The sequence below is a fragment of the Lagopus muta genome, chromosome 7 (assembly GCF_023343835.1).
Source record: "Lagopus muta isolate bLagMut1 chromosome 7, bLagMut1 primary, whole genome shotgun sequence".
NCBI lineage: Eukaryota > Metazoa > Chordata > Aves > Galliformes > Phasianidae > Lagopus > Lagopus muta.
The window spans coordinates 16,346,171-16,365,289 of record NC_064439.1 but is presented as its reverse complement, the minus strand read 5'-3'; the positions used below and the strand labels follow the sequence as shown (position 1 = coordinate 16,365,289).

The following is a 19,119-nucleotide window of genomic DNA, read 5'->3' as shown; positions in this document are numbered from 1 at the left end:
TTCTAAACAAGTTTCTTTCTTGTTACAGAGGAGAGAAAAATTTCCATATTTTTTATTATATTTATGCTGGTCTTGCAGAAAAGAAAAAACTGGCACATTACAAATTGCCAGAATACAGACCTCCCAGGTAATACTGTTTATTTTTACAAAAATTGATTCCTTAGAAATCTGATGGTGTTGAGTTCCTAACCTCATTTAAATTCCAACTCTGTCAACTCTTCCAGATATCTGCAAAACGATCATTTCAGAATAGTGCAAGACTTTATGAACAACAGCTTTTATAAGTCGCAGTTTGAATTAATTGAACAGTGCTTCAAAGTCATAGGTTTTACACTGGAGGTGAGTGCTGATAACCCTTTTTAATGAATGTTAATGGCTACCTTGATAAGGGAAAACATGAATAAAGAATTGAAATAGTCACCCTTGTTATTTTCCTCCTTTAGCAGTATTGTTTTTATGATATTACGTGGTCAACTTGCTGTTATATGCTACATTTAAATTTTTAAGGTTTTAAGGCATAAACTAATAAAATGATGTTAGTCAACAAGGCTTTGATGTTCGTGAACACAGCACAGCTGAGTGATTGGGGAAAAAAGGCTTCTGCAAATTAAATGTTGTAACTGTTTATTAGTCTATAATTTTGGGGGCTGTGAATATGAGCTTCATCTCTGTTTTAAGATGATGTCCATGGTGAGAGTTCTAAAAATTCATTGAGTTTATCTGGGTTTTGATGAACTCAATAAATTTTCACAACTCCAGGGACAAAGTTGAGTGAAGTTTTTACATTCCTTTAGAGTGGATGTGATCACTGAACATTAACTGAACCCATTCTTCCTTTATCATCTCATACCATTGCTCTACTGGCCATTAAATCCTTCTCACCAGGCTGTTTTTCATGTAATTGCAGTGAAAACCAGTGAAAACTCAGAAAACTACTCTGTTAATTTCGGAATGTCTTGTTTCCCTTGATATTTTTGAATAGGTAGCAGAACATCGATTCTGTTCCTCCATACTCCTTTTACATTAAGCTGCAGTAACAGCAGTGTTCACAGTCTCTTTCTCCTCTGTGTGCTTATTCATAACTGCTTGTAATAATATCACACATCCTTTCACACCTGTACTTTCAGCACTCTAGAAGCAGCCTGGGAGGATATGCACAGTTCAGCACTGATAGCAGTTTTATCTCACTAAAAACCTTGATATGCCCTAATTAATACTGTGTAAAGCAAGAAGTGTGTTCTTGTTCCACACTCTTTTGTTCACTTCGATAGATGGAAAGAATAGTCCTGATCATCCAGAAGAGGAGACCGTTCTTACAAATTAAAAATTCATTTATAATACCATCACTGGCTGCATTAAGCAGTTCTAACTTGTATCTTCATTCAGTTTCCTCAGTAAGCCACAATGAGCTTAATCTGTGAATGATTATCTTCGTGTAGACTTGCCACAATTTCAGAAGTAGGTGAAGCAATATAAATAATCTGTGGCTACATGTGAGCCCCATCCATGATAACTGTCTTACATTCTCCATTGGTTGAATTAGCCTGTCTGATGTTGTGTTTGCAAGAGTGAAGGAACAGAGGAATGTTTCTCAGTTGAGGCTGAAACTGCAAGGAACTAGCACTTGTATGTCTCTCCAGAACTGCCAAGAGGACATTGCTTTCTCTATTTCTGCATCAAGTGGCAGAGCAGGATGCCAGCAGGGAAGGGAAGTTTGACTTGTTTCCAAATGGTGGCAGAGGTGTGAATAAGTGCTTATTTTGTGTTTATACACTGCTTCCCAACCCTTCTGAGTGAACTCAGGATGTGTACACCACTCTCTTTGAGGAGTGATGGCTAGTGCCAGAAATCAGAGTGTGTATGTACAGAGACGATTTCTTTTCTATTAGGAAAAAAATGCCGTAAGACAGAGTTCCTTTTCTAAGTTGATTTATTTCTAACTAGCCTTGAGCTTTGATATTCACCCTGCAGTGCAAAGGAAGATCTATATATACATATTCTGTATTTTATTATCAGAAAGCCTTGAATAAAATATCTTCTTCAGTTAAAACTGAGACCTAAATAAAGCTTTCATTCCTTAAAATTTGTTTTTAACTGCCTCACAGCCATCAATAGTACTTGTCAGTATACCAGCCTTAAAATCACACTGTTTCATCTCAAGTTGCAAGGCAGAGTTAATGGAAAGAACTGTCTGAGGTGAGCAGTAATCATGCTGTATAAAACAGATCAAGCCAGATTTAGAACATGCTGGGAAAGGGAATAGAACTGTCAGCAGCAATACATACTGTACAGCATAATGGCAGAAGTTAAGCTCTTCATTTTCAGTGTCTATGTGTCCCTAAGCTTAAAATGTAAATGATTGCTTAAAGCCTACATCAACTGTGAGTCAATTATCCTGAGCATAATTTTCGAGTGTGCTCATATAGTTTGTCTTGCTGTCACTGGAATAATTAATTTATTAACTGCTAGATTAACTTCTCTGAAAGTGCTGAAAACAAGACCAAGTCCTCTAGAGCAATTAAGTAAGGATTGTATCGGAGTAAATGATGCCTGACATGGAACCAGCAAACAACTGAATATCAGCAATAAAATGCTGTGGAATTATGAAAATCATCATTATAAAATACTAATCAAAGTTATAAAACTGCTTATTGTAAAACAACCATAAAACTTACAAAACTGGTCTTTATAAAATACACTATTACTCTGTGCCTCAGAATGTGTAGTATTGGAGATTGCTGGCTTAAAACTGAGTCTGTTTTACAGAAACACTTCAGCATTTCTGAGTAGAAAATACAGATCATTGAGTATACTGAAAAATATTCACAGTTCAGGTGAAAATTCACAGCTGAAAATTGGCAGTTCAAAATCTATGTGCAAAGAATACCTCATTTCGTTAATTACAAATTCAATTTTGTCCTATGTAATTATTTAAAATCATTTACTGTAGGTATCACTTTGCTGTCCAGACTAATATTAGCCCTATTTCAAGGCAGAATCTCTATTCGGAACCTACTAAAACATTTGAAATCTATACATGTTTAAATATATTTAAATACAGTCCACACCAAAATACTGTGGTGAGTATTCAGTTCCTTAGTGACACTTTGAAAAGTTCTTTACTAAATTAGAGATATGAGTTCTCACTCTTCTCCCAGTGAAGCTCGTTTCCTGATGACACCGGAGTGGTGGGAGACCTGTTATTATTTGGAGTACTTTGTTTCCGTGATCCAAGAAACTTAAATGCAGGTTTTTAAAATATTTTTGCTGAGGTAGATATTACATTTTTAGACAAGGTTGAGTTTGCAGACACGGTGAAGGGTGGAAATAATAATCCTCTGTGTTCCCTCTGTTTGCACAGAACAGGGAATAATTGCTTGGGAAAGTATTCCTAAAAGAAATAGTCCTGTATCAGACAATGGGAGAAAGTGTTCCAAGCTTAGGAAAGAACACGAGGATGCCGATCACCTGCACCAAAGTGACAAGCTTCTCAGGCTACTAAGTGTTACATCTTTTTTTTTTTTTTTTTTTTTTTTTAAATATACTTTCCAGGAACTTGGAAGCGTATACAGTGTTCTGGCTGCCATTCTAAATGTGGGTAACATTGAATTTTCCGCAGTGGTATCTGAACACATGATTGACAAGAGCAACATTTCCAATCCAGTAGCCCTTGAAAATTGTGAGTTTTTTCTTGCTTTGAATTTGTTTTCCTTTTAGCATTTTAGTAGCAAATGTATTTCATTGCAAAAAGTTATCAATGAGGGCTGTATTCACATGCAAATTTTGCAAGAATTAAATGTTGGAATTATATTAATTCCAGGCTCACCTGGATTCAAATGTAAAAAGAAAAAAAAAAACATTTTATGTGACTAACTAGTTTGCTGGCATTCAGGAAACATGACTAACATTGCAGGTGCTTGAAAAGAAGATCATTGGAATTTTTCCAAGGTTATTTGAACATTTGATGGAGAACCTCATTAACATTTTGAACATTTTTTTCAGTTTATTTCATAGATCCTCATTATTTGTTCCGCGCATGTACATGTTGAACTGCATCTAACTAATTATTTGGAAGGGTTACCTTACACTTTTGATTGTAAGTAGCTGGAAAAGGAGCAATGATTCTCAAGGAAGTTGCTACTCTTTCTCAGTAATTACAACTGAAGAGTCTATGAATTCTTCATGCTATCTTCTTACACATTTTCATGTCATAGAAAAATGTTGTGCAACTGGGAAAGAAGCAAAAGTTGACAGCTGCAAATTACAGGGATGGAATATAACAGAGGGATATTCACTCCTCACAACTTTCATGCTCCCAGCAGTCACCCAGACAGTTTGGAGAAGCAGCCTCCTTGATAGAACAGTCTGGAGCATCTAAATCCTGTGCTTTGATTTGCTGATTGCTGTTAAATTAGAGAGGTTTAGATTTTATGTTGAGGGACATTTTTTCACTGACAGGGTGGTGAAGTGCTGAAACAGGCAGCCCAGAGAAGTTGTAGATGCCCCAATCCTGGAGGTGTTCAAGGCCAGGCTGGATGGGATCTTGGGCAGCCTGACCTAGTGCCTGATTTAGTGTCTGAAAACCCTACTCAGGGCAGGGGGTTTGAACTAGATGGTCTTGGATGTCCCTCCCAACCCAAGCCATTCTATGATTCTGTAATACAGCGAAAGGGAGAAATGCTGATGACTGAAATAGTTACTGACCATCGGTGTGTATGAAAGCCCCCACTTGCAGGTTTAATTTAAGACTTTGATTTGGCCATTGATAGTACGTTATATTTGCAGCCTTGATGACAAAAGTGTGTTTTTCTTCAGAAGTCTGCCTCTGAGCTGTGACCTTACCTTCCAGGTGCATCCTTGCTGTGTATTCAGGCAGACGAGCTGCAAGAGGCGCTCACCTCTCACTGTGTAGTGACTCGAGGAGAAACAATTATTCGTCCCAATACCGTGGAAAAAGCCACTGATGTCAGAGATGCCATGGCCAAAGCTCTCTACGGGCGCCTGTTCAGCTGGATAGTCAATCGCATCAACACTCTTCTCAAACCTGACAAACATTTAAGGTAAAATGTACTTTTCCAGAATAAAGAAAGATCTTCTATGGAAGGAATGTGGTCTACATTGAAGTATTTAGTGTTCTCATGTTAAATGATACTATTTGTGTTACGCATTGGCAATACAGTAGATACAGATAGCACAGCAGCTGGTGTTTTTCTGTTTAACCTTTACTCACTTAACAATTTGTAGATTATGTGTAACTATTGAAATTATTATTTTTTCCTTTATACTGTTGACTACATAGGTCAAATTCTGCTCTTAGGTGCACCCACGTTGTTCCTTATATTGCAGTTACTACTTTTGTATACACGCAAATATATATACATCAATCAAGGTAGTTTTCAAAGCCAGTTACTGAGGTTAATGCCCACCCTGTCCTTACAAGGTGATGTTTTAAACACACAGATGAGAAAGATCCTGGGAATGAGGTTTTAATGCAGTTTGCTAATTAATTAAAGAAGAAATAACACAGCTTGCATTGTAGATCCTGTAGGTCAGGGCTCTCTCTGGCTGGGAATATCAGTAATGAAGCATAAACTTGAAACAGAATGTCAATAACAAATAGCTTTGCAAATCTAAATTTTTCTGGATTTTGTATTTTTGAAGCATCAAATGAAAGTCAAGGCTGCAATCCTAAAATCTGTCTAAACTTTCAATAAATTTGGTTACCATAGGACAGCAATAAGCAGAACTTTAATCAGTAGATAGTTGAATAAAATGCATGACAGATGAGGCAGCATTGCTAATGCGTGCCTCTCTTTGAAGAGTCTTTTTCAAATTGAATACTTATCGTGCTGGTGAGCATGGAGAATGTTTGACTTGAAACTCTTGCTATAAGCAAACAAATAACAACAGCAAACAGAAACAAAAGTCTACACTGTTTTTTTTGGTAGTAAAATAATTAATAATTTGTATTTATTTCCTCTTTTTTTTTTTTTTTTTTTTTTTTTTTCAATTAGCTCTGAAGAGGAAAGATAATTTCCAGACAGACAAAGTAGTCACCAATATAGGTCAAAATCAGCAAATGTATTTGGTCATAGTCTCATGGAATCACAATAAATCTCACTTTGAAAGGGAACCGCGAGGATCGTTGAGTCCAGCTGCTGGCTTCACACAGAATCAGCCAGTAAAATAGTATTTGTAAATATGTATTATTTGTCAGAGCAGAATATGTGCCTTTAAATTTTGTTTATTGTTTCCTCTTTTAAGTCTTCCCAATGCACTCTTAGGGGCAGGAAACAATAAAAAAGATGCCAGTCTGTAGGAGCTGTATGATTCTCTTTGCAGTGGTGCTCAGGGCCAGGCTCAGAGACATTGTGCACAACCTAGAGGCCAGGAGCTGCCCCTGCCCATCAGCTGCACTGTGCAGTGATGGAGTGCTGGCAAAGGGACCAGAGGGACTTTGAGGTTTCCTCCTTGGGGTTTTCCAAAGGCTGCATGGACATGGGCCTGGGCACCCTGCTTGGATTGACCTTGCTGGGGCAGGGCTGTGCCTGAGGAACCAGTTACTGAAAACAGAAACTGAATCTATTTCATTTTACCCAAACTTGGCCTTGCAGTCCGTACCACGGTGGCTTGACGTGGTGCTGCAGAGCTAGAAAAAATGAGAGCCAGCACAGCCCAACTGCCCCATTGCCAGCTGCACACACAGGCACAACACGTGTGTTCACTGCAAAGACACAGCTACCAAAACACTGAGAGCAAAACACAGCAAGAACTTTCATTTGGCACTTCTGACTTATTTTGGAAATAGCCACAAAAAGAGGTAAGGAATAGCCAGAAGAAAAGTTCCGCGTGTTGTCGGTCCATGAGGAAATACTTTGGTTTATGAGATGGACTTCACAAAGATGTTCAAGTGCTCAATACCTCAAGCAGTTATTTAGTTGCATAGAAGGTCTAGCTATTCTTTCTTTAGACTTTCCTGTTAAAATAAGCAGTTTAAAGTGTTGCGAATATGTAATAAGAAGAAATAATATCTAGTGGCTTTAATTCCAAAGAACAATTGAATAAGGCCTGTTTGCTTACAAAAGGAACAAGAAGAACCTCATGTTGTTTCTGTACCATCAGCTTTTTACAGCAGATTATTAACTGGCACATATTAATCAAATTTGAAGTCTTCTCTACACTTACAAATTCAATTGGACATGATGTGATTCAGGGTATCTAGTTTGCAGATAGAGATGTCTTTGGATTTATATGCATTTATTGTATTTCAAATAAAAATTGATTTTTTTAAAAGAAAAATCTGATTTAGGAAAGGCTATTCTGTTCATTTGCTGTACAGATATGGCTTATGATTTGCTTTCACAAAACAATTGTGAACATAGTCAATGTCAAATAATTAATCTTTGCAGTGGAAGTGATGATGGTTTGAACATTGGAATTCTTGATATCTTTGGCTTTGAGAATTTCAAGAAGAATTCTTTTGAACAACTCTGTATCAACATTGCCAATGAACAGATTCAGTTCTACTTCAATCAACACGTCTTTGCCTGGGAACAGGTATGTGTTGAATTTTGTGATTAAGCTTTAGTATTGCTGTACATATAAAAGCTTGTTTCAAGAATGACGCTGTTTCTTCTCCATAGGAAATTGTAAATTGCAGATCCTAACGAATGTTTCTGAATATGTATTATATGAAGCACTGTTGGATTGCTATTTGCAAGTAAAATGCCTACATAAAATACATTAAACTTGAAATGTACAGTATCTAAGCAGCATAACACAGTGATGATCATTCTGGTGCAAATGTAGTGTTGTTTTCCTGAGGAATAATGTAACGTATGGTTCTACAGTAAAAAAAAAATAAATGAGTAGTGAAATAATTATTGAAGTGCAGTGTTCATAATAACTTGCTAATAAGCTTAATGAACACTGAAATTCCATAAATAAAAAGAATGGAAATCTTGATCTTAATTTATTCTTGTTCAGGAACTAGCTCATCTAAGCTAAATAATGATGGATTTAATAAAAATAATTTTCTGTGAAACAGAATAGAAATGGAGTTATAAAAGTTTATTAAATTGAAGAGGACTAAAAAACCTCAGAAAAAGATCACCTCAACTTTATAAACCATTTCATGTGACTCATCTTTAAATCATTATTCAGTATTGTTATTTGAAGGAATTACATGTCTGGGGAAAAAATAATGATTTCACTGGCAGTGGATATATTCAGTATTGTCACTGGTTTCTTTCCTGTACCTGAGTCTGAAAACTAATAAAGCTTTGCTTTCCTTGGAGGTGCAACCTGCTAAAAAAATAGCTTCAGAAGTGATGGGAAAGGTATGTTAGGATGTGGTCAAAGATCCTAAGCTTTGTTATTCAGGAAGTTCCCCAGTCAGCCTCTCTGAACATCTTCATTGCCATACAAAGATGCCCTTGCATAAATTACAAAGAGCAATCACCCCCAGCCTTTTAGGAACTAGCACCCTCATTGAAATTGCCTGAAAAGAATGAATGAATAATGTCATAATGTCCTATATAACATTTACTGGAGTGACATAAGTAGCCCAAAAACAGGTGTGGGCACAAAACTGTAGACCAAAACACAATGGATTGTACCACTCCTGTCTACTGATCTAAGAAAAATTGGCCTTACTGCTCCTGTATCATTTTTTGTTAGTCTTGCTGCATTGATACAGTAAATAAGAGAAGCCTGGGTAGGGTGTAAGGAAGAATTGCCTCTAATTTTCCTAAGGAAGATTTTGTTTTTTCCCTGTGGGTGACCACAGACTTATAATAACTCCTGACTATTTCTCCTTTAGTTTTTTGCACCAAGTGATGCTGAAAATTTTCTACAGGATTGACATTTATGAAGACAATTGCACAGTATTGAGAAATCCTTTTTATTGAATGTTTTCTGTAGTGTTTAGTGTCACTGTAGTACCCCTAATGTGATTTTATTCGTTTTTAATATTCTTTTCCATTATATCATTATATATGAGACCTGCTCCAAAAGTAATGCCTCATTTTTCAGTATGTTGGCTGTCCTGTCCTTCAAGGTGTTTCTCTCACATGTTCTGCAGGTAACTTTTTCCAGGAAGACAGCTTTCCCATTTCTTTCTCACTTGTTATGCTTCCATAAAGTAAACATTGTAATGTGAAATACCTTCAATATATTGGAAAGTGGTAAATTTATTGCCACTTAGAAGGACACTACTTTTTGCATTTTATAAGTATGCAATGTTTATTTTACATTTGTGTAACAAATTGATCTTCTACTCTAAGCTGGAAACGTTTATCGTGAATAACTCCCTGGTGCTGCTGTTTAAACCAAAGCATCATCATGCCACATTCTCAGGAAAAAATGACATTACATTTTTATTAAGCATGAAGATAATTTCCTAATGCATTTAATAATTCTTCTGTTGGTAAATGAAACCAGACTACACAAGGTAATAATACCTAGTTTTGATCACAGAAGAGACGCCATAAAATAGTGAGATGAGATTGGAGCCCAGGTATAAGTGCAACTCAGTCATTCCTTTTGACATTCCATCTATAGGAGTACTGTCTAGTGGATTATGCTTTAGAATTTCAATGAGCAGCTGATATTTTAAGGAGCCTTCTAGTTATAAAATACTGTGGGGAGATTACAACATCCTGTAGCTGATTCAGCTTATTAATTCAAATAAGATATATTTAATTACAATTTCATGATGTACATCATGAAAGCTTTTCTCCTTGCTGTTTGTATCTCAATAATATGGCCGAGGACCAGCAATTGCATAAGAAAATGTAATATGGTATCTCTTAATTCTAAGCTATCTGTCATACTGTTGCCTAGAAGGCTTGGTTATCAGCCGTCCTCCAGGAGCTCATGGGAAGTGATGAAGTGAACTTGCTCCATATCCTACTGGGGAGACAGCAGCATTACAGAAGCTGTCAGCACTAACATCCCATTCAGTTCTTAGGATACAAGTGCTAAACACTGAGGGATCATATACACCGAGTGAATGCCTTGAAGGTCAGGCACTTTGTGTTGGCAGTACAGGGAGGGGGAGCAGATGTTGCCATTATGGTGGAGCAGAATGGCTATTACAAAGTTCCTTTTCTATCAGCTCTCCTAATCAGCCTCTCTCACAAACATTTCAAGTAGGGAAAAGTTAATCATTAGATGTTTTGTCTCTGAGATCTTCTTTGAGGTTGTCTGAGCATCACCAAAACACTTTTCTGATAGATCATCCAAAGTAATATCTTCCACAATATTTTACCTTTTCCCCCTTGGTGAAAGTAGTCTTGGTACCTTACCTGAGCACTTGTACTTACCCTGAGCCGTAACAGCTGGTTTCATGAGCATAACAGCTGTGTGTCAGTACAGCCATAGCCCTTGGTTAAGCTGCCCCTACCCCGATGTAATCTTTGGGAGATAACACAGAGTCATTCCCTTCCTGCCACTAGCACCTACATGTATATAATTAACTTCATGCCTATATCAGTGATACATTTATTGTTGTCCTGTCTTCTTGTGCTACTCAGGTCATTGATTAAAATGAAAATCAAACCTCCACCTGTCCACTACACCAGGGTAGACAAGGATGAAGTTAATATTATGTGCCTGAGAGACAGAGACCATGTGGGACTGTAGAAGAGATTCGTACTCCTTACACTTTCACATGGGTGAACAGACCCTACTATAACCTATCCTTGGACTTAAGAGTGTCCTGAGAAATTAGATCAAACTGGATACTAGAAAAGTTTAGTTGTGTATTGTCTTCTCTTTCAAATGGATCAGCAGATATTTATTTTGGTCAGCCTTTCAGTACCTAAAGGGAGCCTACAAACAGGAGGGGAATCAACTCTTTGAAAGGCTAGATAACAGCAGAACAAGGGGAAATAGTTCTAAGTTGAGGGAGGGAAAATTTAGGTTGGATGTTAGGGGAAAGTTCTTTACTATGAGAATGGTGAGGTGCTGGAACAGGCTGCCCAGAGAGGTTGTGGATGCCCCGTCCCTGGAGGTGATCAGGGCCATGTTGGATGGGCTCTGGGCAGCCTGGTCTAGTATTAAATGGGGAGGCTGGTGGCCCTGCCTGTGGCAGGGAATTGGAGATTCATGGTCCTTCAGGTCCCTTCCAACCCTGGCCATTCTGTGACTCTGTGATTCTGTATTTCCAAGACAGTGTTAGTGATTTTTTTTGTCACTTTGCAGTTTCTCTCTTGCTTAGAGGTATGAAGTCTAATAATGTGTGCTTTTCTGTTGTATATGGCAGTTAATTGTTATTTGAAATCCTCACTGTGTTGCTTTCTTCACTCACCCCTGACTGTCATTCAAACTCAAGTAAATGACACATAAGGAAAGGCTTTGGGACTAAAGGTCTTTGAACTCATTAATATTAGCCATCATTCATGTTTGTGACACTCAATTTACAGTGAATTCAGGGTAGCCCAACTGTGACATTACATCATAAATTAATATAACACTTTTATAAAGTCCTATTATTTGGAAGGGAAATTATTTTTAGAGTAGCTCAAAAGGCTTAATTATGTGTTTCATAGTGTATGGAGCAGTCTGCATGGGTCTGAAGGCAGCCTTGGTATATATAAGCGCACTATGTTCCCTCATATACTGCATTATGTAATGAAGACAAAAATAATGGAAGGGTCCCTAGAGCATCTTTCTCTTGATAAATCTGTGCCTGTCCTCTGCCATGCTGGAGGATTAAAGAAGGTCATTCTTTTATTGGCCAGCTAGAATTTAAATAATTTTTGAGAAAAAATCATTGCAGCACCCTGTGGATACAGCTTTTGTTACTAGGTTATTCTCAGTCTTGTGGAAAGTTAAGGATATCCATAGTCTTCTGCAAAGAAAAAAGAATTGGCTCCTTTGTTGTTTATTAATAATTCTTAAACCTTTCTGTCATTTCTTAAAAGGAACCAAAAAAATAAAAGTAGAGGCCAATCTGACACTATTTATGTAATTTTTAGAAAGTGTTTGCACCATACTTCCCAGTGTGAGAACTTTTCCATATGTTTGAAGATGGGAATCAAACACTTGAGGCATCTCTTATCTCCAGTCACTTTTGCAAAAATGCCATAGGAATCACTTAAATGTCCAATGGCAAATCAAAATCTGTAGCTTGGCAGTGTGATACATCCCTTCATGTCTTTAGCATCTCAGCATACTCATTCCATGTAGTTTTAGTTTCCTATAATTGACAGTTCATGAATTATTTTCTGAGCTGGTTCTGTATAGATAAATATAATGTGCCTTCTGTTGTTTGTTACAGAATGAGTACCTGTATGAAGGTGTTGATGCAAGAGTTATAGAATATGAGGACAACAGGCCGCTCTTAGATATGTTCTTGCAGAAACCAATGGGCTTATTATCCCTGCTTGATGAAGAAAGTCGATTCCCACAAGCAACAGATCAGACACTTGTAGGTAGGTGTATGGTTTGTTTTGTAATTTTGCAGGGTATCTCCCTGTTACGTTTTTGTTTGCTTTATCTAGTTCAGGGTATATGTGCTAGCTGTTGTTTTCAGTGAGTCCACATTCCAGTGTCACAGTATATTTCAGTGAGGCATGCATGCAATGCTGGATACATCTTTGAAGTTGATAGAAGAAATGTTAGGAGTACAAAGGAACCTAAGTTGTTAAGCCAGGTTTTGAGTTCTTCCACCTTCAGGATTTTTTTAGTTATTGTTCTTAAAAGATAAAGGTCGAACTGATTTAAACCTCTAGGTTCATATGCCAAGAACACTGTTTTCAAAGCTGAGTTACACTCAGAATTCCAAAATGTTCTGGAAATTAACATGAACCATATCTGAACAAGACTTTTGGTATTCCTTAAGGGTAAAGGCTGCAAACCTTGCTTTGGTGCCTTTCTGCAAATTGTGTTTCCAATTCCGTTTATTTTGGAAATTAAAATTAAAACATCCAAATTTATTGTGATTCGGATCCTGAATATTTCAGTGCTACTGAGTGCTCACAGTTAATTTCAGCATTTCAGTGAGGTTTCTGAGCAGAAATCATTAATGTTTTAATGATTTTTGAATGTGCACAGTGTCAGATGAAGGTTTTAACCAACGCCTGAACACAAAACCTAGTAACAATATCCATAATAAGCATTTATATAAGCTCATTGTTTTTCTAATCTTATATAGTTTCCAGTACAGAGCCCCCCCAACCAACAGGTAAATGTTTCCTCACCTCTCTGTTCATATACTGTTTTGTATATGAAGATCAAACGCTTAGAAATACAAATGACTTTCTGAGGTGAAAAAAAAATTAAAAAAAATGGTACGAAGAAAATAACTGATTCAAGAGTTCCCATATTCTCCACAGAGTGTCTTTTATTACAAGACCATTATACTTTCTTTCTCCTTAAAACATCAGCATGTTTTATGCCACTGTATTGTCTGAGAAGTCAAGAAATATCTTTAGATGGATGCAGATTCAGAAGACAATTAAGTAACTCCAATAATGTGTTTCCTTCTAGAAAAATTTGAGGATAATTTGAAGTCAAAGTATTTTTGGAGACCCAAAAGAGTAGATTTAACATTTGGGATTTATCATTATGCAGGAAAGGTAAGAGACCTATTGATATTTGTTGGGGATTGTGGAACAGTAGGTCTGGAAGGAAATCACAGAGGTCACCTGGGTTGGTTCTTAATCTTTTTTTATTCAGGTCTGACATGGAAATACTATACCTCAAAAGTAAAAAATGTATTTTTCGTCACAAAAAAAAAAGTAACATAAAATCAATAGTGAATGTGTGTTTTTCAATGTCATCCATTAAAGGAAGTGACTGTATTACAGCAGAACCAAAAAGTCAACATTCAGTAATGCAACCTGGTGCTCCTCTAAATCTGCTATACTTGTTCCTGCTGCTTCAAAATGGGCTCCAGCTCCATTCCTTCTCCCTTTTGGTATTTCCTTCACCCCATCAGCCTTACTACTTAGTTCTGTGCTTTCATTAGCCAGATAGCAAAGGCCATGCTTTCTGCTTTATTTAATGAGCATCATCTTGCCCTGCTCTACAAGGTGACTTGCTGAACATGTCTTTGCAAACTCAGGAAGAGTCGCTGATGGGCTAAGGCAAGATGCTGCTGGTCAGCTGAACCTTGTGGAAGCAGGAGCTCACACTTCCTTTTGAGCTCTTTTCAAGGGTACAGAGTAAGCATTGCTGTCTCACATGGGAAACTTTGTTGTGCCTGTGCAGAACAGGAGCAGCTGGTCTGGAACGAGCACTGCACCCACATTTCCCGTCAGCTAATGAAAGATTGCTTTCCCCTTGTATAACACAGTCCTGTGGTGACACCTCTGAAATTAATCTGCTAAATTATGTATGTTTAATGAGCATTAGTTATCTCACTGCTGAGGAGTGGGGAGTCAGCTCTGCCTGTACCATTCCTGATTCCTCCACTTCCTGGCCAGCTTTTGCCACCCTTTGGCCTGGTTTTCCTGTGAGTCATTGACAGATAGAGTTCTGGAGGTACATATTGAGTTAGATATCCCATGCCTGGATTTGTTTGTAGAGATCTCACGTGCAGCTTGTTACTTTGAAAACTTCCTTTGTAGTTAATGCAGGGTTCTCTAGGAAGAGGGCAAGTCCTGGGCCCAGTATGAATGGGACAGAAAGACTGCACAATATGGGTAACCCTATGCAACAGGGCTGAAAGCAAGTTCACTGCTTGTTGTGTATTTACACCTGTACTAGTGTAAAGGATGGCTACAATACAGTTATTCTACTGCTAAATCCACACTGATTAAAACTAGTATTCCCTGCATGAGGGCATAAGAGTGTCTCCAGGTACTCTGGAGTAATAGATTTGCTTTTAGTAATCTGCATCATAATGGCTCTCAATATTGAAAAGTTAAAACTGTCTGTCATCAAAAGAAAGACTGTGAGCAAGAGCAAACCTCATGGCTGAAAAATTAATGTCTCTTAATATATTACAAGCCACATGCCAGAGTGGTTGAATTTACAACTACTTTTCAAAAGCCCGGAAGATGCATAAATGCACTTTTTAAACAGGTTCTGTATAATGCAAGTGGATTCCTGGCCAAAAATAGAGATACTCTGCCAGCTGATATTGTGCTGCTTCTGCGATCATCTGAAAACAATCTGATACGACAGTTGGTAATGCATCCTCTTACAAAAACAGGTATTGCTATTGTGGTAATCTTCCTACTGTCCTTCTCTAGCCTTCATGCTGACCACAGCTGGATTTCATATGACCATTTATTTATGACATTATACACTTTGTGGCTTAACTTTCCAACCCTAGAATCTATACAGAATGGAGCCCCTGCCATCTCAAGCTGCAGGGGAGGGACTGGTCTGGTCAAGTGCGAAGGAAGTGGTAGAGGCTTCTTTCAGGGTCGCCTCTTCAGGTTAGGGGCTCGGGACAGGGAGTGGAGTACATCTCTTGAGTTGAGGACTGAACAAAAAGGATCAGGTAAGTCACTGGCCTTTTTTGGACAGGGCATATGTAAGTTGTCTGTTTTGTCTCATGCAGTTTTTTTTTGAAAGTAGTAGAGAACCCAGATGGGTTCCTAACCTCTGCTGCAAAGAAAGAGGAGACACTGTTTCCCCAGTCTTAGTCCATTATAATAGTTAACTGTTGAGGTCCTAATAGTGAACTTTTCCTCAGAGAGTTTACAAGGGGTTGTAGGAATGTAACTGGCTCTACAGACATTACTTCTAAGTAAAGTTGCACCTTAGTTGAATTATGTCCTTTGTACAGTGTCTTACTTGTCTTTTTTGATCGTAGGTAAGTCTTCTTATCCTTACAACCAGAAAATCTAGGTGTCAAGCATCATTTTTGTCTTGTCTTTAAGTTTACCATGAATTTACTGGGTAACTGCTGTTATGTGTATTATATACAGGCAGGGGTTACTTATTATTGTGTATATTTCTCCCTGTGTGAGGGTACTGATGCTGTACAATAAGTATTTTACAACAGTACTTTCTTGTACCACTGCATAGAAGAACAAGAAAACTAAATTGAAAGAGCCTAATGGAAATTTCTCCAAAGTGTTATCATAACTTACAGAAGCTAGGGCTTTGGCAAAGCTCCTGTTACTCATGAAGGAAACTTTGCTGGTGGAATGCAAAATTTAGTCTTGAAAGTCTATTTTAGGTCAGTATTATTGGGAAAGCACAGAGCACAGTGTCCTTCTCTGAACATTACTTACATCTGCTAAGATGTTAAACTATAATTTCGGTAGAGCCAAGGTCAGGGCCCAAATGCTACAAGAACTTTTGTAATGTTTTGCAATAATGATTTTGAATATTATTTTAGTTTTCTTGTTAATCAAAATCAAATGTTGTGCCTTTTGAAACTGACCTAAACAATCCAGCTCTAACCAACTAAAAGTTAGTTTTCCAGTCTAAGTCATTCACATAGAGTCAGTGGAAACACTGAGGTATAACCAGAGTCCAACCGATCCTATCCATCTTCAGTGTTTCTCTTAGGATGAGATAAATCTCTTCTGAAGGTCCCTGTCTTCACTGAATGCAGTGGAGATCTGGTAGACACCTCACTTCTAGATAGCCAACGTTAGATGAGAGTAATCTCTCTTTCCTTTCTACCCAGTGATATTTAGCTAAGCACAGGGGATTTTTGCACTTGATACCATCACATAATCCGTGATGCATTAACTGGGCATACCATATAGTTGCAGCTTTTTATCCAACTTTTATGTTACTCTTATCCTTCTCTTACTTACAGTAGCTGAGCACAGAGAGATTGTAGGTTCTCACAGTGTGTAGTGAGATTTCACAGGTGTTATATTAATAGCAGAAGCAATGGCAGCGTACAGCAGTGGGTGGGATTTATCAACATAAGGCAACATGGTGTGAAGTCCAGTAGTATTTTTACTGTTTCTTTAGAAAGTCAGTGTCTATATAAACCACTCCTATGAACCTTTTCCTTTAAGTCATTGTAATAAGGGTAGTTTTTGGCTAAGAATTCCAAGGTTGCAGTCTTAAGACTATGTCTGTAATAATAAGCAAAACAGGGCCATCAGACAATAGTCAAAACACTGCCACAAGATTGTCCATTATGATTAATTGCTACTGTGTCACCCTGGGACAGTTTTGATCAGTGTCAGCTAGCATTCTCCCAGGAATACCCAGGCACACTTCACAAGAAAGTACAAATTAGCAAAGGTTTCTAGCAAGCTCTGTGGGGGGGATGCAAATGTATTTTTACCAGTGGAGTACAAGAGTGGAGAAGTATCGAGTTTAGCTATATAGACTTGAGTCATGCCATGTCATCTGACCTCAGAGCTAGAGAAAGATGCTGGCATATAATTTTATCTTATATATGTAGCCTTAGAACTAGGATAGCAAAATAACCTCCTCAGGGTAAAAGCTCATGGGTACTATAAGATATATCTTTTTCACCTTCTACAGCGTTCTATTTTTTTTGCTCTAGTAGGTGATATAAATGCTGAAGGCAGAAAATTCAGTCCTGTTCCATCTTCCTGCAATTTCTTCAGAGCTTGTTCCATCTCAAGGGTGCAAAGAGAAATGATAGCATACACAGAAAAAGTCAATGTCTTTTATAATCATATGGTTATACTGAATAAGGTGGTTCAACATATTTTTCAGTTTAGATGAGATCTAAGCATTTTGGTAGGTTGCATTCTTTGATCTTCCCATAGGTAACCTGGCACACAGTAAAAGCAAAACTACAATCAGTTACCAGATGTGGACCCCCCAGAAATCAATCAGTCGCACAAAGGTAAGAAAGCTGATATCACGATTCCTCACTGAATCTTAAATTAAACTACAAAGTCAATACTGTTATTGGTACTAAAAGTAAGCAAGTAACCCCTTCGATGGTTTTTCTCCCTCTCCTGTTTTCTTTTCTGTTTAGCTGGATATCTTTGTGTTGTGCAATTCATATTCCTTCCGTGAGGTAAAAAAACTAACATTCCCTTCTTTCTCGCTATAGTTTTATAAAAGCTTCAGAAAAAAATAAAAATAAAAATTAGTAATTTGGTGTGAAATGTGGTCATGTTCCATAGAGAATGACCACAATAGCAGTGGTCCACAATAACAGGTTCTCAGACATTGTCAAGGTATTTGTGGCAGTTATTTAGATGTTCTGCTCTCAGACTGTGTCCTCTGTGTGTGAATGTTTGTGTATTGTGCAGCAAAGTAATGTATTGTATTGGTGTAACTACTTTGTGCTAGTGATCATACAGTAATTTTTCCAGTTTTTAGTATTTTTTTTTTAAATTGATGTTCTCAAAGAAGTGGTTGGTTGAGGCTTTGGAAAGGGCACTGTAGGCTCAACATAGATAAGAAGTGTATTTTCTTTCTTCATCTATACAGAATGAATCAGGAGATACTGGACATCATCCAAGAGAGACAACCAGTATGAAAACACAAACAGTCGCTTCTTATTTCAGAGTAAGATATCAGATGTTTTTCACCTTTTTTTTTAGAGTAGATTAAGTATTCATTCTTTCAGCTTTTGAAATACACTTGTTATCTTAGAGTCAAAAATGGTCAATTTAGAGTATGTGACATGCATATAGGGCACAGCAGTTTGTGCAGTACAAATATCTAAAGGAGACTGTGATGTTCCATCTAATATTACTCAAATACACAGCCGTATTTCTGTCATGACGCTTCTCTGTATGAATCGTCTTTCATCTGCCTGCTTTTTCCTAAGGGACATAAGAGAAGACTAGTTGCATAGCATTTCCCTAAGATCTTAAGAAGTAAAAGGGCAAAGCTAATTTGGAACAGGAGGTACAGAGGAAGATTTTGATGGTCACAGAGGCTATTTGGGGTCCGTCCTTTTGGCTTCTTCAGCAGTGCTTTTTACTTTCTCAAGCAGTGGCTGTGCTGCTGATTCTGACATAGAAAATACCTGTGAAGGACATTCTTTCCTCCAAAATCATGCACAGAGTTGGCTGACTGGAGCACAGCTCTGAGGCTCCAACTCCTCATAACTCCTATCTCCCAGCAGAAATGTAAACGTGGCTCTGGTAATGTCTATGACCTGTAAGAGTTCGTTTATGTCTGAGACAGAGAACAGTAAGATGCAGGATCTCTTTGTTAGTAAACACAATTACACAGCTTTTTGGTCTACCAAGGATT

At 37.7% G+C, this 19,119-nt stretch overlaps 1 protein-coding gene across 6 annotated transcripts in view; it reads left to right on the top strand.

The window, feature by feature from the left end:
* The window catches only part of MYO3A (myosin IIIA), a 102,042-nt gene that overhangs the window by 58,350 nt on the left and 24,573 nt on the right, over positions 1-19,119 (top strand). For 5 of the 6 annotated variants that reach the window (XM_048951001.1, XM_048950999.1, XM_048951003.1 and 2 more), the window contains 11 exons: positions 29-127; positions 225-339; positions 3,553-3,679; positions 4,850-5,060; positions 7,410-7,557; positions 12,284-12,437; positions 13,495-13,583; positions 15,034-15,163; positions 15,287-15,457; positions 17,670-17,749; positions 18,346-18,423. In XM_048951001.1, the coding sequence (XP_048806958.1) occupies positions 29-127; positions 225-339; positions 3,553-3,679; positions 4,850-5,060; positions 7,410-7,557; positions 12,284-12,437; positions 13,495-13,583; positions 15,034-15,163; positions 15,287-15,457; positions 17,670-17,749; positions 18,346-18,423 (1,402 nt within the window). The remainder of the gene's footprint in view (positions 1-28; positions 128-224; positions 340-3,552; positions 3,680-4,849; positions 5,061-7,409; positions 7,558-12,283; positions 12,438-13,494; positions 13,584-15,033; positions 15,164-15,286; positions 15,458-17,669; positions 17,750-18,345; positions 18,424-19,119) is intronic. The other variant, XM_048951004.1, reaches the window with a different exon arrangement.